We start from the raw sequence: 20165 nt of genomic DNA on the forward strand, positions 1-20165 counted from the left end.
TTCCAGTCAGCTCCCCTAATACCGATTTTACGTTTTCGTCTTCTTTCATATCGCTTGTTACTACTACCCAAAAAAAAATTTAAATGTGCCCCAGATGTTTGCCGTAAAATCTAGTAATCAGATACTGCCATATCCTTTCTCTCTGTTACGGGCACTATCTTGTATTTATCCACATTTTAGGGGAGCTGCCACCCATTAAACCAATTACACGCTTTGTTCAATTTTGTCTGCATTTCCTTACGATCGTGAAACGACGGCGCTTTCCCGTATACAAAAGTACTGTGAGCGAACAATGTTGAACCCATCTCAAAAATAGTTTATATTTACGGACAACTTCAAAGCGCCTATTACGCAGTCTTGGAGCACGCCCGATGTTACTTTCGCTTATGTTGAACATTCACGTTCAGTGTAACGTAAGGGGTTCTATTAGTCAAAAAACCTCCGAGCGAAACGCCTTTTAAGATTATTTAGAAATTTGCAATATGTAAGTAGTCAAACGCTTATGTTATATCAGTCGTAATGGAAAGGGCTGAACACAGTTATACAGGGTGTTACAAAAAGGTACGGCCAAACTTTCAGGAAACATTCCTCACACACAAATAAAGAAAAGATGTTATGTGGACATGTGTCTGGAAACGCTTAATTTCCATGTTAGAGCTCATTTTAGTTTCGTCAGTATGTACTGTACTTCCTCGATTCACCGCCAGTTGGCCCAATTGTAGGAAGGTAATGTTGACTTCGGTGCTTGTGTTGACATGCGACTTATTGCTCTACAGTACTAGCATCAAGCACATCAGTACGTAGCATCAACAGGTTAGTGTTCATCATGAACGTGGTTTTGCAGTCAGTGCAATGTTTACAAATGCGGAGTTGGCAGATGCCCATTTGATGTATGGATTAGCACGGGGCAATAGCCGTGGCGCGGTACGTTTGTATCGAGACAGATTTCCAGGACGAAGGTGTCCCGACAGGAAGACGTTCGAAGCAATTGGTCGGCGTCTTAGGGAGCACGGAACATTCCAGCCTATGACTCGCGACTGGGGAAGACCTAGAACGACGAAGACACCTGCAATGGATGAGGCAATTCTTGGTGCAGTTGACGATAACCGTAATGTCAGCGTCAGAGAAGTTGGTGCTGTACAAGGTAACGTTGACCACGTCACTGTATGGAGAGTGCTACGGGAGAACCAGTTGTTTCCGTACCGCGTGCAGTCACTATCAGCAGCTGATTGGCCTCCACGGGTACACTTCTGCGAATGGTTCATCCAACAATGCGTCAATCCTAATTTCAGTGCAAATGTTCTCTTTACGGATCAGGATTGTAAATTTTCACAATCAACATGTATGGGCTGACGAGAATCCGCACGCAATTGTGCAATCACGTCATCAACACAGATTTTCTGTGAACGTTTGGGCAGGCATTGTTGGTGATGTCTCGATTGGGTTCCATGTTCTTCCACCTACGCTCAATGGAGCACGTTATCATGATTTCATACGCGATACTCTACCTGTGCTAAGTACGACACAACATGTGGTTCATGCACGATGGAGCTCCTGCACTTTTCAGTCGAAGTGTTCGTACGCTTCTCAACAACAGATTCTGTGACCGATGGATTGGTAGAGGCGGACCAATTCCATGGCCTCCACGCTCTCCTCACCTCAACCCTCTTGACTTTCATTTATGGGGGCATTTGAAAGCTCTTGTCTACGCAACCCCGGTACCAAATGTAGAGACTCTTCGTGTCCGTACTGTGGACGGCTGTGATACAATACGCCATTCTCCTGGGCTGCATCAGCGCATCAGGGATTCCATGCGATGGAGGGTGGATGCATGTATCCTCGCTAACGGAGGACATTTTGAACATTTCCTGTAACAAAGTGTTTGAAGTCACGCTGGTTCGTTCTGTTGCTGTGTGTTTCCATTCCATGCTTAATGTGACTTGAAGAGAAGTAATAAAATGAGCTCTAAGATGGAAAGTAAGCGTTTCCGGACACATGTCCAGATAACATATCTTCTTTCTTTGTTTCCTGAAAGTTTGGCCGCACCTTTTTGTAACACCCTGTATTTACGGGCTGTTACGAAACTTCTTCAGGAGTGAGCCTTCGAGACTGTTGGGTTCCTGTTTTAAAATGAAGCACGGATGCATACCCCCCCCCCCCTCTCTCTCTCTCTCTCTCTCTCTCTCTCTCTCTCTCTCTCTCTCTCTCTCTCTCCCCCTCTCCCAGACACACACACACACACACACACACACACACACACACACACACACACCTGGAGCAGGAGGTAGAGTATAATACCGAACACCGCATTCATGGAAGGTGAGAATCATGTACTCACGGGGACAAACACGGGGAGACGCCACCCTCCGGGCCCTAATACGAGGTTCGCGCCTGCTGGGAGGGGCGAGCAGAATGCCGGCGGGACGTAACGGGTGGCGTCGCAGGCGGTAATTTTCGGATTAAGGGCACAATGGCGCTGTGGCCGGCGTCCAGGTGCGGCGCCGCCAGCGATACGTAACCAACACCGCACGCTGGGCGGCAGCAGCTACCTTATGGTGTGGGGCGGAGAGTACTTCGTGTTCCAGTATCACTCCGCCCCTCTCCCTCCCTCCCTCCCTCCCTCCCTCCTTCCTTCTTTCCTGCACCAATCGCTAATTCTAAGCGGTAACAACGACTGCTGGGAAGCCTCTCAGCAACTTTATCTCCGTGGGGTTCTCGAGCGATATGTGTAGGAGGAAGAGGTTTATTAGTTGCTTCCTCTAGGAAGGCACGCTTTCGGTTTCCTCTTCAATCCAACCTGACAACTGTCCGAGACTGAGCAGCAGTACTCGTTTATTGGTGTGATCTACCTTTTCTGTGGAAATTCCCCTGTAAATAGCTTCGTACACGTACTCCCACACATTTAGTGGATGCCACTATTCAATAATAGTGTAATCTACTTCTATACTAAGAATCAACAGTAAAACCGCCCTGGCTGCAGACAAACTATTGGCCAAAAACTGACTGTCTATTTCAACACGCTAATCTCCGAAACTAGTACACGAATTTTCACGAGACTTTCACACGTAGCTTGGGGGCAACATATAAGTTTTACTTAATCAAAATCAGAGTACGAAAAAAATTATATATTACTTTAAAGTTTTTATGAGTCTGTTCCGCTTGTTAGTGCGAATGTTTACCTCAGTGGCACGATCACCTCTGTGTAGTACACCTAAGAACCAATATATCGCACTGTTAGTTTTTTTTTCTTTTTGTTAGTAAGAAGTATATTCGGGAGTTTACGTCAGTGACAGAATTAAGTTAGAATACTAACAAACATTCAACTTGTTTGGCTAGGACATACAGATTTACTGATTTCGCTTTGTGTGATAAAAATTTGCCTAGAAACCGGCCGGGTGTTCGTCAACACACTAGAACGACTAAAACGTTGAGGATTATGCGGTCTCATGAATCCAATAAAGATAGTGGGGCGAGACTTCCGCTGCTCGAGAACATTATGCTTTAGCTCGCTCTTAGGAAACTACTTCGGAAAGCGAGAGGCGACGTAACAGTGATCGTGTGCGTCACGCATTATCTCGCTGCTCGCCACGTGTTACGAACAAGCCGTCGGCCGTAGATAATCGGTGCTACCGGTGCGAATGTGCGCCGGGTCGCTAGACAAACAGGAACAGGCCTGGACCGCCTGCGATCGCGCCGCATCGGATCCGGCTGTCCAGTGCACCGGAAGCTGCCCTGGCTCGCAGTGTTCCCGAGCTCCTACACGCGGCGCGCTCTAAGCAGCTGCCAACACTGTTACTGCCGCGCGTACCTGCTTCAGCCGACGGCCGCCTCCACGGACATACGTCTCTGTACAAACAAGGATCTGCACGTGGCGATTCTTCATTTCTGGTGCTTTTAGTTACCAAATTTACTGTCGAACGCTCTAGCACTGTGGTATGCCTCGCCAAATTTTCTTTATAAGGAGAGAAACTGCTGATTATTGTTTTGTAGAAAGCCAAATAGCATAATTCCACCATATGTTAAGCAATTAAGATGAACAAATTGTAGCAGTGGTAAATAGCATCTGTTTGCGTCGCTAGATGGCAGGTCACACGTGAAAAGCGGCAAATAAGGAAAATAAAATAGCAACTTAAAGTTTTTGGCGCCTCAGTCTGACGCTACCGTAGCTCGCCATGTGTGAGCAGCCCACAGTGGCTTGCCTTCTATGTTTTTTATTTAAAAATTTCGTGACTAAAGCTTTATGGCTCGATATTTATTTTATACTTTACATGCCATTTTGAGTGTTTTACTTCAGATGAAGCACTCATAAAAGTGCCGAAACCTAGGTCAAAAGACTTCTTGCGACCGAGGGCTGTTACTGCTTTAATTTTAGAATAGCAACTGAGTGCGGAACTTGGAAACGCTTTGGTAATGTCCCGAGACGGACACAGTTAAATGGAAATCGTTTGACGCCGTCTCAGCGAAGAGACAGAAGACGAAGAGCAAGCTCTAATTAAGGAAGGGAGCCGGCCGTGCCCTTTCAAAGGAAGCCTTAAGCGATAAGCGATTTACGGTTATCACAGAAATCCTATATCACGATGACCGAATGGGGTGTCGGACCCCCGCCATCACGAATAAGAGCGCAGTGTCTTACCATTGTGCCCCCTTGCTCGGTAAGAGGCATCAATTCAGTCTTATTAAACAGGAACCTTTTGCCGAATTGTAGTTCACGAGTTATCGTAAATCCTTCCTCTAGCGCGTGAAACATTTGGTACAGCATAGATTTGGAAGGCTGGACGGCAACAGTATCAGCCGTAAGCATCTTCTAAGCCTTACATTTGCTGACGTGACACCGCGTGTGTATTGCAGAACTCATTTCATTAACATAGGCCACTACTGAGCCGTGCGCTGCCTTAGCGCCGAAGGGGAAGCACGGAAGCGCTACGCGATTGCCAACGAGCAGCCTCCCTCCCGTTCAGAAACTGCGCACCTAGCAGTTCCATCTGAGAGTCCGTTTTCCATCTGCCATAGCTCAGCCGTGTTTGATCTGGCACACGTAATCGACGGGTATTACCTTGAAAAGTCGATACAAGTGCTGCTGGGAACAGCCACTGGTTGGCAAAACTCCTTCCAACATTAACGTTCACAAAACGATTATGGATGCAACATGCTGTGAAGCCACCGCACAACCGTATCAGGAATCAGTACCGACAATGTTACGCACCATTTGTAGAAAATAGGATATATTTACAACATGTTACGGGGCTATATTATTCGATCGTCAAGTGCTGTAAAACGAGGAATCACAAATCATTACATCGCAACATACTGACAAGCGCGCAAATCTACCTATATTGCTCTGTGTTATTACATACTTTAAAGTTACTATACCATTAGGCACCGTCAAATGTAAAAACCCAACAACAAATATATTTTGTTAAATCCTTCCTCGAACTTTCATGTTGGCGCATTACACTATCACAAAGCTCAGCATTAAAAAAAATAAATAACTGCCCTATTCTACCAAAGACGGTACTGTCCCGCAGCGTGTGTATCCCAAAGAATGGGTAGCATTCCTTGAGAAGCATCAACGAAAGCACGAACGTATTGCAAATTCAACAAAAATTTGGAGGAAATAGAAATTTTCCCGATTTAACAGCGGAATGCGTCATCATGTTAGATGAAAATTGTCCAAGGGGCGATTCTAGACACACACTAGCGATTGTTTCGCTGAGAAGCAGCCACTAACCTCATCTACTTAAGGGTCGTTAATTTTTAATGTTCCCTGTTGGTTGTTCTGTATGGGTGCTAACAATGTAGCGTAGGTGCAATGTCGGTTTTTAGGATTTGCTACAACTTGACACACAAACGTTCAAACATTTTACTGCACGCAGAAGCATCGTCGGGGGCTGTGCTATGTACGTTGCAGCGAGGTAAGCGAGGCCAGCTGCCTTTAATTTGTAATTGAGCTTTCTGAGACTGTTGTGCGCCAACATGGTATGTTCATGGAAGAGTTTTAAATATTTGATAATACACGTTTGCTGTTGGCTTTTTAATCTTGGCGGTGCCTACGTCATAGTAACTTTAAGCTACGAAATAGCACAGGACAATACAGATAATCTGCACGATTGTCGATTGTGCAGTATTGCGAAGTAATGATTTGTGTTAACTTTTTTTAATGGCATTTGGTAATGGGATAACCAAGTCCCGAAACATGCTCTGGTTAACGCATCACATATTTTCGACAAATTAAACGTAATATTGTCAGTACCGAATATTTGTGCTGTTGAGGGATAAACAATGCAGTATAACTTATAGACATTATTTATTATTATTCCGCATTTAAAGAGAGCTAATCATCGCACGAAGTGGAAATTTTGTCCAAGCCTTTTTCGGCTTCATAACGGTGACACTTAGCGAACAGTCTGGTGGTGCAACTAGTTTTATGTGACAAATCTTTTAGGGATACTGAAGACATTAGACGTTCTATTACGCTACCTTACAGCAATATTGATTTACGTTAGTTGTCTTTTGTGTGCCATTCGCTTGTCAGTACAACGTACTGGATTACGTCAGTCAAACGAAGTCACAGTCTGCGAAGATTCCCCGTATATTGGTATGTATGTTATTAGTCGACTGTGAATCTTAGAAGGCGGAACCCACTTCTTCACCTGTTTGCATGACGCCGTCTACGAATCATGAATATTGTGTTCTGCACGAGTGACGATTCTTTCCCCTCCAGGAACGTCAAACTATCCGAGCTTGGGAAATGCTCCAGGATCCTGCAGCACAAGAACGTCTCCGATACTGCTCGAATATTCTGTGCATCTGTTTTTTAGGTCGTTGTGTGCCGTCTGCGTCAGTTGTGTCACAAACCAATGTTTACAAATTAAGAACTTTAGTTACAATAAAACATAGTTAAGAAACACATAACACTATTTGCACAGTACAGAATCACCACAATTATCAGTAACACACTGCATTAGGCATTAGTTGCTACTTCCATCAGAAGGAGTTCACAGATCTTTAGTATCAGTTCAGCAGAAACCGTCAGGTCACTGCGTACTAAGTCTATCTAGGTGACTATTACTCGTTTTTACGTACTGTCCTTCAAAGAAGGAGAAAAGGATAATACAAGGCTGACACACACGTCACATATTTACCACTAATTATTCACAGAACTGGAGTCGCCCTTCCTCGTCGCCATTCTTCAGAGCATGAGAATGTGCGGCCTACTTTTACCACGCTTTAAACGCAGGTGACCACTTACAGCAATTACTAGCACCACTTCCATATCTACTTTAATTAATCCCGAAAAATTTATAAATGCTTCCATACATGTTGCATCCACTTTAGTTCCGATCTAGACGCACATTCGTTTCTTCACACCACACACGGGTAAATTTTTCACAGAGTTAAAACCACAGATTGCGCTGATACGTGTCTACGCACATAAATTTCACCGGTCCCATAGGCGAGTACGCAATGGACAAGGAAGTTAATTCTGTAATCATTCACGTTTTCGTTATATTGTGAACTAAAGTAGAAAAATAGCAATCTTGTTTGAATAATTACTCTACGGAAAACTGAACCAACGACCTCTAAGTCAGGCCTAACGCTCTTGACAACAGCTGCGACACTCTAATGCATCTGAAGATTCGAGGAAAACAAAATTTATGGTGACAGAAATCAAATGAAACTGGTTGAACCATTGCGAGCGGCGTCAAAATCAACCAACCAAGATAGCTAACGTTTCCTGCCCAGTCATCATTCGAAAGAGGACGTCATACACAGTGAAATATGCTGATACAGCCTGAGGCCCACGTTTTTGAAATATTCTCACTTCCACACAGTTAACACGGCGCAACATTTCTCAGCAACAATTAGGCAAGCGCCCAGGAAGACTTACGATACGCTCCCAGAATCCAATACAGCGTCTGCTTTACAAAAAGGCGAGCTACATTTACGTGACATGCCACGTTTCACAGGCAATGCATAAAAGTTAGACTTCTTACCTTTAGGTTCTGCTGGAGTTTGCTCCTCAGCAACGGTATTAGTGACTGGAACATTCCACCCAACAATATAAAGCAGGTAAGGCTGCAGAATCCGAAGAAACCTTAATTCTTTGCTGTAATACCAAACGAAGATGACGGCAAGTTTCGTTACACAGCAGCTGTATTCAGCTAACAGAAGTCGTCGGATTAAAATATCAGCTATAGCGCAAAGGCGGGAGAGAGAATTATGTTGCTTGTTAAGTATTTCTGCTTGGCCAGCTGTCCGTCAAACGAAACACACATAGATATATTACCTCCTCCTGGTGTGGATGTCCACCCGTTATCGAGTTGACCATTGTACGAATTTGGCCACTATATTTTCGTTTTCTGTTGTTTCGGCCAGTTATAACAGAAGAAATGCGACAAGGTTCCTTGCACGAGGAGTACATAACGACATTCCCTTTCCCAGCTCTTCCAGAACGGAAAGTCTCCCCTAACCGCTTGTTCATTAGCAATAACGACATTTTCACTGCGAAACAAGAATTTTTTTAAATAATTAAGAAAGGCTTCCAGGAGAAACCAATGAAAAATATAGGTGCAATATGGACAGAAGAAAGAAGCGAAAAACATACGGAAAGAATGAAAATTACTGGAAAGAAAGAAAGGAGAAAAGAAATAATAAATAAATCATTTCTTGTGGTCCTTTGTAGCTAAACCAATAAAAAATATCTGTGTACTGACAGCAGATTGCCTTTGTGGATCCAAAAAAAGGCATTTTGGCGGCGTTCAGTCGTGCGTATCGAACTCAGTCGGAACGATGTGACTTTTAAAAAACTTTTAATCTAGAAAAATGTAGTAGAAGAAATGAAATAACGTGGCTATATAGGAAGAAAGGTTGAACGGGATGGCTCGAACGAGATAGACATCATCGGCATCATATGAGCTTACGCGAATAAGGCTAGGCGAATAGTTTACGGGAATGCGGCCGGATAGAACAGTCAAAATCAACCTGCATGTGGACGGGGTCGTGGAGAATGAGCGCGAGTTTACCTCTCTCTCCTCCTCTCTACGTATCTATGCCCCCCCCCCTCCCCCCAAAGAATGAGTTTTAACGCGGTCAGAGAGACACGGAATTGAAGAACTGGTTTAAAAAAATTTTATATCTGAATGGTAGCAATATGTAGTAGTAATACTGGAGAAGAGGATGCAATTATCTGAAAATTGTGGCCACTGGAGAACGTCAAAATTAGGTTTGAATATAAAATGGAAAATTAAAACTTATAAAAAACAGGGTATGACAAAAAGCTATGATAACTTCCTAGGAGAAGAACGCACACACTAGCGCTGCGCCAACCATGAACTGTTCATTTCAGCACTGGAAGAGAAAGCAGAAGAAACATTTCAGACTAGTGTTTGTAACACAGGTTATACAGCACGTTGTGTGTAGGAGGTATTAAGAGAAGAACTGATTAGCCTACACACAGGAAGAGGTGAACTAATGTATCAAACGACTGGTAGAACTAACGACCAAAAATCCCGTTTCGAGAGCGTGGAAGCAGAAACCGAAAACAGCATAAACTATTAGATGTTATATTAAATTCCATTAAGTACTGCAACTGCAGAAAGTGACCTTCAGTTTAAATTCGAGTTGTTAATATTCGTGCGAACTTCACAGAAGTGCGTTCACTGTGGGAGAAAAGCGTAGTTACTGAAGTATAATCGTAGCGTTAGATTTGAAAACCCTTATCATGGTCCAGTTAGTCAGTCAGTCTCAGAACTGATGGACTCCGACGTCTCATTCAGTTTCTTCTGCGAATAGATCGTAATTATCAGAGAAAACGACCAACGGCAAGATTACTTTTAAAAAGGTTTGTTGTCATTTGAGACATGGCTCAAATTAAAATGCTGCACCAGTTTGTCGCAGACCAATTGTCAGCAAACGCGAGAGAATTCCTTACAAGCTGGAGCAAACCAAGTGATATGCTGGAAAAACCGCATCCTTCGCGTAACAAGCAGCGCAACTTGATTACTTGTGCCTTTTTACGACAAAAAATAATTTTTATTGACTCACAGTGAGAGACTGTGTTGTTTAAAGATTCACATCTTCCTATACTTGGAAGTCAAAGTATCCTATTTTATTCACAGCAACGTGCAAACAGTTGAACACTTGTGTGAAGCTGACGTGGCAGTGTCAAAAGGCGATTCGGTAATCTATAATTACAGTAGTGCTACCTACCACGCCAAAGACACGGAAAGAGAGAGGCACAGTCCTCAAGGTATTTCAACGTTACGATAACAGTTTTACCGCAGCACCTCATAAGCTAGGTCATTACAGAGGGGCTGTATTAAATAATAAAGGGAAAGGTGAGAACAAAGAAATGGGCACGAGCTCATTGAGAGGAACATTTAAGTATTTGCCTGAAGTATTTCTCATTCTAGGAGGTTTATGCCCACGGTCCACAGATCAATTCCATCTGCGACCAGAAAGAAAAATATAACGCATAGTACCAGGATCTTTGAAAACGACGAATTTTTCTTTTGTTTCGCGCTTTCTGCCGATGAGAAGACCACTGTTATTGCTTACCCTATTTGCTGCGTAGACGACGCAATGAGCATCATGTTTTCGGCAACTAAAATATTACTATCGCACTCGTTTCGGACGCGAGCGGAAACTTTTGCTCGTGAAGTATATAATAAAAGTGGCGGCCTTTATATACCGCGCATGTGAATCATAGGAAACTTTCTTGAAGGTTGGTAATTTAATGAAGAACAATGTGGACAAGGTATAGTTCACAAAATAGAAACTAAAACTGCAGAAATAGAGTAAAACAGGTACCAATAGCAGTAAAAGCTTCCTACAGACACACTATCTCCTCGGAGGTTGAGAACCGGGGCTGTAGTGAAGTTGTAAGGCATACAGTTTAAACAGCAACCAGCCGCAACAATGGTATAAAAAGTTGACTTAAATCAAGCTTCTTCCAGTTTCGGATTTATTACAGATCCATATTCAGATTGGCCCTACAGATTTTCTTGTGTTCCTGCTGGGTGCACTAGTTACAGGCTTGATGGTCGAAGATAGACAAAAAAATTTCGTTCACAATTCGGTACTCGTACGAGATATAATTCCTACTTGATCTTCACAGGAAAGATGTTAAAGTTAATAAAACGCACGAATGTGGTAAAAAATTACTTGGTGTATATTTCTGTGCGACGAATTCGCCCTATATTTGTGTCTCACATTTTGAAGTTAGCATATTTCCGCACGTGCACTATGTGAATGCTCTGTAATTCTCTGGAAACTGATTTACCACAGAACATTTTACGTTCTATGCGTTTGTCGGCATAACATCCTGTATCTCAGGATTTTTGCGACCCTAACATATTTGAAACTATTACTTTTATAACTCTTGTGTATCTGAATCACGTTGTGTAAATGCTTAGCGCGTGTGCTACGATAAATGATAGAATGGTGTGTGGTAAAGCAACTTCCAGAGAATTTAACAGCATTCACACAGAACACGTAGAAAAATGTGTCGAGTTTAAAATATATGACACAAATGCAGGACGGACATATACACTACGTAAGTTTTCGCCATTTTTATGTTTTATTGACTTTTAAATCGTTTCATAACTGTTTCTGTGAATGTAAAATTAGGAAAAATTTATCATAAGTTTACTGAATTTTGAAGGAGAACACTTTTCTGTTTATCCTAGTGCACGTGACCAGTAGAAAAGCCAGGAAATATGTAAGAGCCATCTGAAGATGGATTTGTAATAAATCTGCAACCAGTAATGGTCTGATTTGTTCGAAACAATTTTTTAAACCATAGTTGTGGATAGTTTCGGTATGAATTATAAAGCTTATAACTGATAGAGACAATTAGCTGTACATACTTAATGGCAAGGTAAATTTTGTTTAAATGTGATAAGAATAAGGGCACTAGCAACTGTTTTATTTGACAGCTCGTCACCCACGAAGAGGAGAAGAAAACTTACGTGAGAAACACTGGTCTAGTTCTTATTAGGTCCTATGCTGCAGAAAAATTGTTGATGTGAAATGAGTAGTTAATTAGCCAGCCGCGTGAGTGATCTGAGTTCTTCCTCTGGACATCACCGTGCACTGCGGCGTTCGGCATCCTTGCTACTGCTGCGAGTTCACTGATCCACCGCTATATCACTCTGCCTCCGTGGTCCACCTAGCATCTCTTCGTCTCGCTACAGGTCACGTGCACCCCTGTTTCACTTCTTTGTGGCCATAATTACGTAAACCACTCTAGTCCTGTCCGTATGACATCCTGTCTCCCCAGTTCTCTACGTGCATCCCTACACTGATCTCTGGACGACTTTTACATTTTGAATAGTCTCACTACTGAAAGCCAAGGCTGCTACTGCATAGCAACTGCTAGATTTCTCTTCCAGACACGCGGGGAAACTTGTGAATTAGTAATTTGCGAGTGGTCAGCATGTAGGCATTTACAGCCTGTACAACTGCTGTTCATTGGTATGAGAGGGGGAGAAAAAGTGTAACTAATTTAGGAACTGAATCCTTTTATTCAAAATACGAACTTACGATCATGTGATGTCACCAACGTGCCACATCAAACGCGAGACAAAAAATGCAGACCCAAAAGGAGGCACTCCGGTGTAGCTTTCCGTAGCCGAATATCGTGCAATACAAGTTAGGTCAGACATATTCCTCACAGTGGGCTGCAGAGTCATAGACATGTCGAACGAAGGGGATATTTTTCAACCTAGGTTATATTTATTAAGACTTCTCTAAGGCACACAGCTAGTTTCGGCTCAAAAATCCATTTCGAGTACATATAAGAAAAATGCGTGTTCACGCGACATGCACAAAGTACCCTCAAACCATCACAAACGGTGACATTATCTGCAATTTCCATGCGTGTGGCACCTTGTTCGTTGCAAGTGATCGAGAATGGCTTTTCAGGTCAAAAGCAGCTCTGCGTCTAAAGAGAGCTCTTAATAAATACAGCCTATTTTAGAAGGAAAATGTCACCTTGATTCAACGGTACGTCATATTAAGTGACTCCAGCAATTCGTTATCTCCTGCCTTGTTTTCACAATGTGAGTTTATAGTGACAATGGAGTAGACTACGAATCGTCCACGATAGCAAATGCTGTCAGGCACTGTCAAATATCAATACTCCGAGGTCAAATGTGTAGAATTATATAAGCTGCTCTCTAACATCACGTGAAAGAGTGCTGGCGCCTTGCCGCGTCTCTCGTAATTATTACATTCGTAACTAAGTAACCAATGTGATGAACTCACGTAAACATATAGTATTCGCGTGTCTCATTGTACGCTTTTGATTTCTTCTTCTTCTTCTTCTGTGTTTCACCACAGTAACAGTGATTAAGGGTCCGAGTGACAGCGAACTACAATCACACGTTCTCCCACCGTACTTGTGAGAATGGAATACGTTGGTCTTCACTGTTCATGCAGCACGCGAATGTATTGGAAATGAAGCCTACTCAGTCGTCGTCACAAGCTCTCAAACTGCACGCAGTATGAGAGGGGCTGCTGACCTGAGCCGTTTCACACTAACTCGTACAGACTCCTTAAAATAGCGTTATCGCAAATACGACTCTCGTAACATTCAAAGCTTTCAGATAAATCAGGGTATATTACGTTACGCATCTGTAAACGGAATGTGCCCATCGGTATCTTTTCTTCTCTGGAACAAAATATTACTGCTGTTCAGAAACTCAATGATATCGGGGCCTATCAGCCAAGGAAACTAATCGTATAAAATACTGTCACAAAAAAGTAACGTTTAAAAAACATATGGCTGTAGTATATCAAACAGCTTCTCCACTATTTTCGCCAAGAACAAAAGATAAACTCCACGTCTTGAGGACGCTAATGGAGTAACTTGTAGCGAAGCTCAATTAATATACTACGATAAGTAACAAAAAAGACATTGTGGTGAAATATTAGCAGATAAGGCAAACACTTCCAGCGCGAGAAATGATAAACTAAGTTCGCTTTGCCGGTTCTTAACATGACCCTTGACAATATACTAAAATTATTCGTCGAAAGTCGAATGGGAAAAACACCAACATCAATTTGAAAACGAAATAGTGGAAGACTGAGGAAACATGCAGAGGTGAAAATAGCTTCTTACGGCACGTACGTGTCATGAATACCTTTTTAAATACAATCTACAAAATAGTGTGATTTAACCAGAGAAACTACTTTCTTAAATAGAAGAAGACGTGGCTTAAAATCCAGACTTCTCAATTTTAAAGAAGTTGCTCTTTAAATAAATTAACGCAGAAGGTTAAAACTTTCGAACATATATTTATGAGACTGATGTCAATGCAGGGAATATTACAACACTGGCAATGTTTTGGCTGATATGTAACAACCGCTCAAACGTAGACGGAAAATAAAATTCTTCAATAATACTGATTTGAAATACTCTCTCGTATCCACATATCTCTTCAGTTTCGCGTTCGCACAACAGTGGATACAAAGATACATTTAAAACTTTTCAGTAACCAACTTCCTCTTCTAAATGCGAAACTTTTTGTGGTCGCCAGTCTACACATGGAAAGGGCTCATTGCAATAAAATAAGAAAAATCATAACTCGTTCGGAAAGAAACTGGAACGGTGACGAAATACTCTGAGGGTGGTTCAAATAACCTTCTGCCACGCACGTAAGAGTGAATGTCAGAGTCGTCATGTAAATGTAGATGTAAAATAAATTTAACTTTCGATCTGCAGATCTCCACCCAGCTCACAAAGAAATGAATGACCGAAATCACATAGCAAATTATTGACACGAGAAAACATTGCTGACAATGTTAACTCCACGTTACAGCGAAAGCACATCTGGTGGACAAACATCCCGCACCATTACAGCTGTAGCACGAAACTAATCTCGGAAGCTATTCTTCGTCTGATTTCAATCGACCGCATGATTCTACGAGTAACGTGCCTTGGACGAGCTGTTGCAGTCGAAAGGCATAGTATAAATTACGAGGGTTACTGTAAATTGACGCTAGTAGTAATTTTCATTTGTCATGATAATTTATGGCTGGAGAGTAGAATAGACAAGCCGATCTGAAAAGAGAAAAATATATGACTTCAGCTGGGCTATTTTGGGAAAGTTTGCTATTTTCAGAGTACAGAATGAAATTGAGATGTACAGCTTGTGGTCTAGTATTGTACTACAACTTCCCCACCTTATTTACGATGGGCTTGCTGAGATCACTCAGATAAGTCGACCGTTAAGTCTGCCTTAATTGAACCCGTGGCTACTGGACAGAAATGTACACGGGTAACCGCGCCAGTCGTATTTCTGTGACACGTACATTTACGGAAGATCCTATCAACGAAATATTTCTGATTTCCATTCGTCGCAGTAGGAACTGTGTTTAAAAATTCAGATAGTCGACGACACGGGAAAGAGCCAGGAATATGCAGAAGTAACAACGGCACTGTAGTTGCGCGAGGCAGCTTACACAAATACCGGCAGGAAAACGTTACTCGGTGAAGCTCGAGGTCTAGGACACTTCCACGGCAAGTTGGGGGGAGGGCTTTTTAGTTAAGTCGCAAAGATGTCGCCGCTTACTGTCACTCATTAGCGAAAACTGCGCGCCGGATAGGTAAAGCCGAGTGCAATCAATAATGCAAATGAAGGGCAATGTTGCTCGCAGCGGGTCTTACCTATTCATCACGCTGTGCGACAGCCAAAGAGAAACTGTTTCGTTTTTGCTGGGCGGGGAATACGCGGGGCGGGCCCTAGTCCGGTGGGCGGCGCCAGCGCCTGCGCAGTCGCACCTCGGCCGGGCCGTCATTGGTGCGGGGCGGACCCGGGGGCGGATCCGAGGCGTGGCCGCGGTAGTGGGGGGGAAGCGGCAGCTGCGAGGCCGGCAGCCGCCGCAGTGGCGACCCGGACGCGGGACGAACAGGACGCGGGTATGTGCTCACCGCGGCGGCGATAAAAAGCGGCGAGCGCTCGACGGCGAGATGCTGGTGCCGCCGGACATGATGGCGGCGCAGTCCAAGCTGCTGTACCAGATCAACAAGTACTACGGCGAGCGGGTGCACGCGCGCAAGGCGCAGGTGGCCAAGACGGTGCGCGAGGTGTGCAAGGTGGTGCAGGACGTGCTGAAGGAGGTCGAGGTGCAGGAGCCGCGATTCATCTCGTCGCTGACCGAGTGCAACGGCCGCTACGAGGGGCTCGACGTCGTCTCGCCCACAGAGTTCGAGGTGGTGCTCTACCTCAACCAGATGGGCGTGTTCAACTTCGTGGACGACGGCTCTCTGCCCGGCTGCGCCGTGCTCAAGCTGAGCGACGGCCGCAAGCGCTCCATGTCGCTGTGGGTCGAGTTCATCACGGCGTCGGGCTACCTGTCGGCGCGCAAGATCCGCTCGCGCTTCCAGACGCTGGTGGCGCAGGCGTGCGACAAGTGCGCCTACCGCGACTCGGTCAAGATGATCGCCGACACGACCGAGGTGAAGCTGCGCATCCGCGAGCGCTACGTGGTGCAGATCACGCCCGCCTTCAAGTGCTCGGGCGTGTGGCCGCGCTCGGCCGCGCACTGGCCCATCCCGCACATCCCCTGGCCGCACCCCAGCCTCGTCAACGACGTCAAGACCGAGGGCTTCGACCTGCTGTCCAAGGAGAGCGTGGCGCTGCAGGGCAAGCAGTCGGCCATGGAGGGCGACGCCTGGGTGCTGAGCTTCACCGAGGCCGAGAACCGGCTGATGCTGGGCGGCTGCCGGCGGCGCTGCCTCAGCATCCTCAAGACGCTGCGCGACCGCCACCTCGACCTGCCGGGCAACCCGGTCACCTCGTACCACGTGAAGACGCTGCTGCTGTACGAGTGCGAGAAGCACCCGCGCGAGCTCGAATGGGACGAGGCGTGCCTGGGCGACCGCATCAACGGCATCCTGCTGCAGCTCATCTCGTGCCTGCAGTGCCGCCGCTGCCCGCACTACTTCCTGCCCAACCTGGACCTCTTCAAGGGCAAGTCGCCGTCCGCGCTCGAGAACGCCGCCAAGCAGGTGTGGCGCCTCACGCGCGAACTGCTCACCAACACGCGCTCCCTCGAGAAGCTCTAACCGACCGGCTGCCAAACCACACTCCTCTTCTCACCTCCACCTCTTCGTTCAATAATCGTCAATAAAACGTCTGCGTTAGACATGCGCGTGTGTCACTTCAGTGTCGCCCGAACTTGTGCTCCGTCTCTAATGACCTTGTACTTGACGGGACGTTAAACACTAATCTTCCCGTATGATTTACACTGACCGACTACCACCCTCAAAGGTTACATATGCGCTCCTCCCCATAATACAACACATCACAAAACAGCTGTGCAAAGTAAATCTGTACCAAATGATTCGGTATTTGTCAAATTATTAGACGATCCTAAGACCAAATCTCCACACTGAACCTCTGTTGCCGTATCAGCCACACCTCTTCATTGCACGGTAAATAATACTTACTAGTGCAGCATTTTGCGTCGAACACGTGCACGTATTTCAATTCGGAAGGAAACAGCCAATTCCCACATGTCCGCCAAAGATTTTGTCTCGGCTTTATAGAAGGACTGTTGTCTCCAAAGAGAACCCCTTCTCGAGCATAATAGCAGATACAGCAAATCCAATGGGTTCAGTGACTTGGGAGTGCGCTTCTTTATTACAAAAGCACATGTCGACTAAACGCTTCGCATACCGCTGAAAATGACCCTCAGAACAAGTCTTCGTTGCTATATGAGCCAATGTGTTTTTTCATCAGGTACAAAACCTCATCATAATACCTTAAATAATTTAAATACTCGTAATATAGAATTTCACATTACACGTAGATCTTACGGCTTGCGAATCTGACACTGATCGCGTTTCAGCCTCGTAATAAAAGATGTTCCTTCGTCATTGTCCCGCAGTAAGGTATAACCACAACTTCATTCACGGAGATATGTCAAATTAACTTCCCTCCGGCTTCTGTAACAATTTTTCGCTTCTATCGCTGAGTAGCTACGCAAACAATTTTAATCTAAAAAATCACTTTCGGTAGTAATTAACAAATACACTGATATATTACGCATACCGGTGAAAACAATCCCACTTTAAGACTACGAAGTGTGTGTTTTTTTAGAGAATTTTTTTACTGTAATAAAATAGGAAAACTGGCTAGTGAGATTAGTTCGTCGTCTGTATGGATTGTTTGTGTGCAGTTTGGAGAGCGACAATACGGACAAAGCGTCTCCAACGTTACTGAAAAAAAAAAAAAAAACCTTTTTATGTATGTGAAACAAATGAGTGCATTTTTAATATGCAAAACTAAAAACATTCTGCGATGTATAAAGCGAAATTATATTTAAGCCTGTGTAAAGTGTTGTTTTTTTCGTATAATACGAATGCATAAAAGAGTCATAAAATTGTGTTTTTTGGAGTGAGTGTTGAGTACGCGACTGGCTGAGACGAAAGGTAACGTACAAACTAAAAGCTATCAACTTATGTCAATTTATGTAAGCAGTGTAACTGTCGAATAGTGTCTCTCGCTCAGGCCGCTGTAGGCCTAAAACTATACAGCTCTCTAACGCGGCGAGGAGTGGCGGCGAAATTTTAAAATTAGGCCTACCTGCGACGACTTTCATTTACTCATTTCTGTCTGACTATTTTGCATTTCGTCTGTAACATCTGTGTCTATAGTAGTCTGTTGTTTGTTGTCACAGCTGATGTTTGTTACAATAAAACCTTTGTCGGCCAGCTTGTACTGTATCTGGCGCAATAAACGATTTTTGTCTCTCGACTTGGGTGCGTGTTGGTTGTGTCCTGAACCCTCTGTTGTCCCTGCTGCACGGGCATATTTACAGCGGAGGCAGAAAATTGAGACGCCGGCCGCGGCGGTTTATAAATACCCGCGGCCGGCAGCGGCAGCCATACAAATTAAACACACATGTTTTACAAAAAGCCCACTGACAGGCCAGACGCCTGCAAGTCCACAGCTCGCACCAGCGCATCCACTGGAGTTATCAACTGCCTCTTGTCACACCACGTAATATGCTTAACACCGGAAAAAGTCTGTGCGCACAAAACTTCTCTCCGGCTTGGGCGGAGCGTGTGTACTCTACACTCAATTTAAAATTAACAGATATTTCAACCTCAGACGGCAATCCATTCAGTAATAACTTTACTACAGACAGGTAGGCTACTAGTGTACTGACAAAATATACGAACTTAACAAAACATACTTCTAATACTATTAAAAATTTCAGTTTCATAAATTGAGGCCAACGGAATAAAATTCCTATAACAATCCTGTCAAGGCACACTTAAGCAACAAAGCGAGATGGTTATTTTTTTTTAACAAACGTCACTGCCCTTTTTAATGACATAACGACAACTAAGTGGCATCTGCTTGGGTGTAGCATAAAACAAAACATGTGACACAACATTTCTGTCGGACACATATTTTCGACATTCAAGCTGCTACAAATAAAAAAATTAGAACTCTGTGCATCCAAAATGTTTATTAACAATTATACCACGAAAGTGTATGTATTTGTTCAAATGGCTATGAGCACTATGGGACTTAACATCTGAGGTCATCAGTCCCCTAGACTTAGAACTACTTAAACCTAACTAACCTAACGACATCACACACATCCATGCCAGAGTCATTATTCCAACCTGCGACCGTAGTAGCAGCGCGGTTCCGGACTGAAGCGCCTAGAACCGTTCGGCCACAGCTGCCGGCATGTATTTGTTAAAATACACTTGATTGCTTAACTGTTGGAACGGAATTTGTTCATCCAGCGGAAAACGTTCCTATATCTTGCGTGTTACAGTAATAAGTGGTTCTTCACTGATCATTAAAAAACTTTTAAGTGGTGTCACACAGGAAGAAGTGGAAGAATCGACTTCCGCCTCGATTTTACTGAGAGAATGTGTCTGCAACTATAACAACAAAACTGAAAACAAATGTCACGCAATTATCCACAGACACAATATTTTTTCACGAGTGTCAATAACAGGCATAAGTAAAGAGTGGTGTACCACCAACAAGAGATAAGAGATCCATCACACTCGTTCCATGAGCAGTTCTATGGTGTACATAATCACACCAGTTTTGAAAGTTACCAAAAACAACTTCTGGGACTGCTTCGTATTTTCTTAAAAAGGAAGGAAACGTAAGTAGCAACCCCAAATA

General features: G+C 44.0%; 2 protein-coding genes across 7 annotated transcripts in view; one reads left to right on the forward strand and one right to left on the reverse strand.

The window, feature by feature from the left end:
• The window catches only part of LOC126281932 (neurobeachin), a 2071601-nt gene that overhangs the window by 340412 nt on the left and 1711024 nt on the right, over window positions 1-20165 (reverse strand). The gene's annotated exons all lie outside the window — the stretch shown is intronic.
• LOC126281934 (protein mab-21) lies at window positions 15719-18764 on the forward strand. Its single transcript, XM_049981277.1, has one exon. It carries the CDS (start codon window positions 15974-15976, stop codon window positions 17069-17071), a length of 1098 nt encoding a protein of 365 aa, XP_049837234.1. The 5' UTR covers window positions 15719-15973; the 3' UTR covers window positions 17072-18764.

Source organism: Schistocerca gregaria, chromosome 7 (genome assembly GCF_023897955.1).
Source record: "Schistocerca gregaria isolate iqSchGreg1 chromosome 7, iqSchGreg1.2, whole genome shotgun sequence".
In the NCBI taxonomy this organism is placed as follows: domain Eukaryota; kingdom Metazoa; phylum Arthropoda; class Insecta; order Orthoptera; family Acrididae; genus Schistocerca; species Schistocerca gregaria.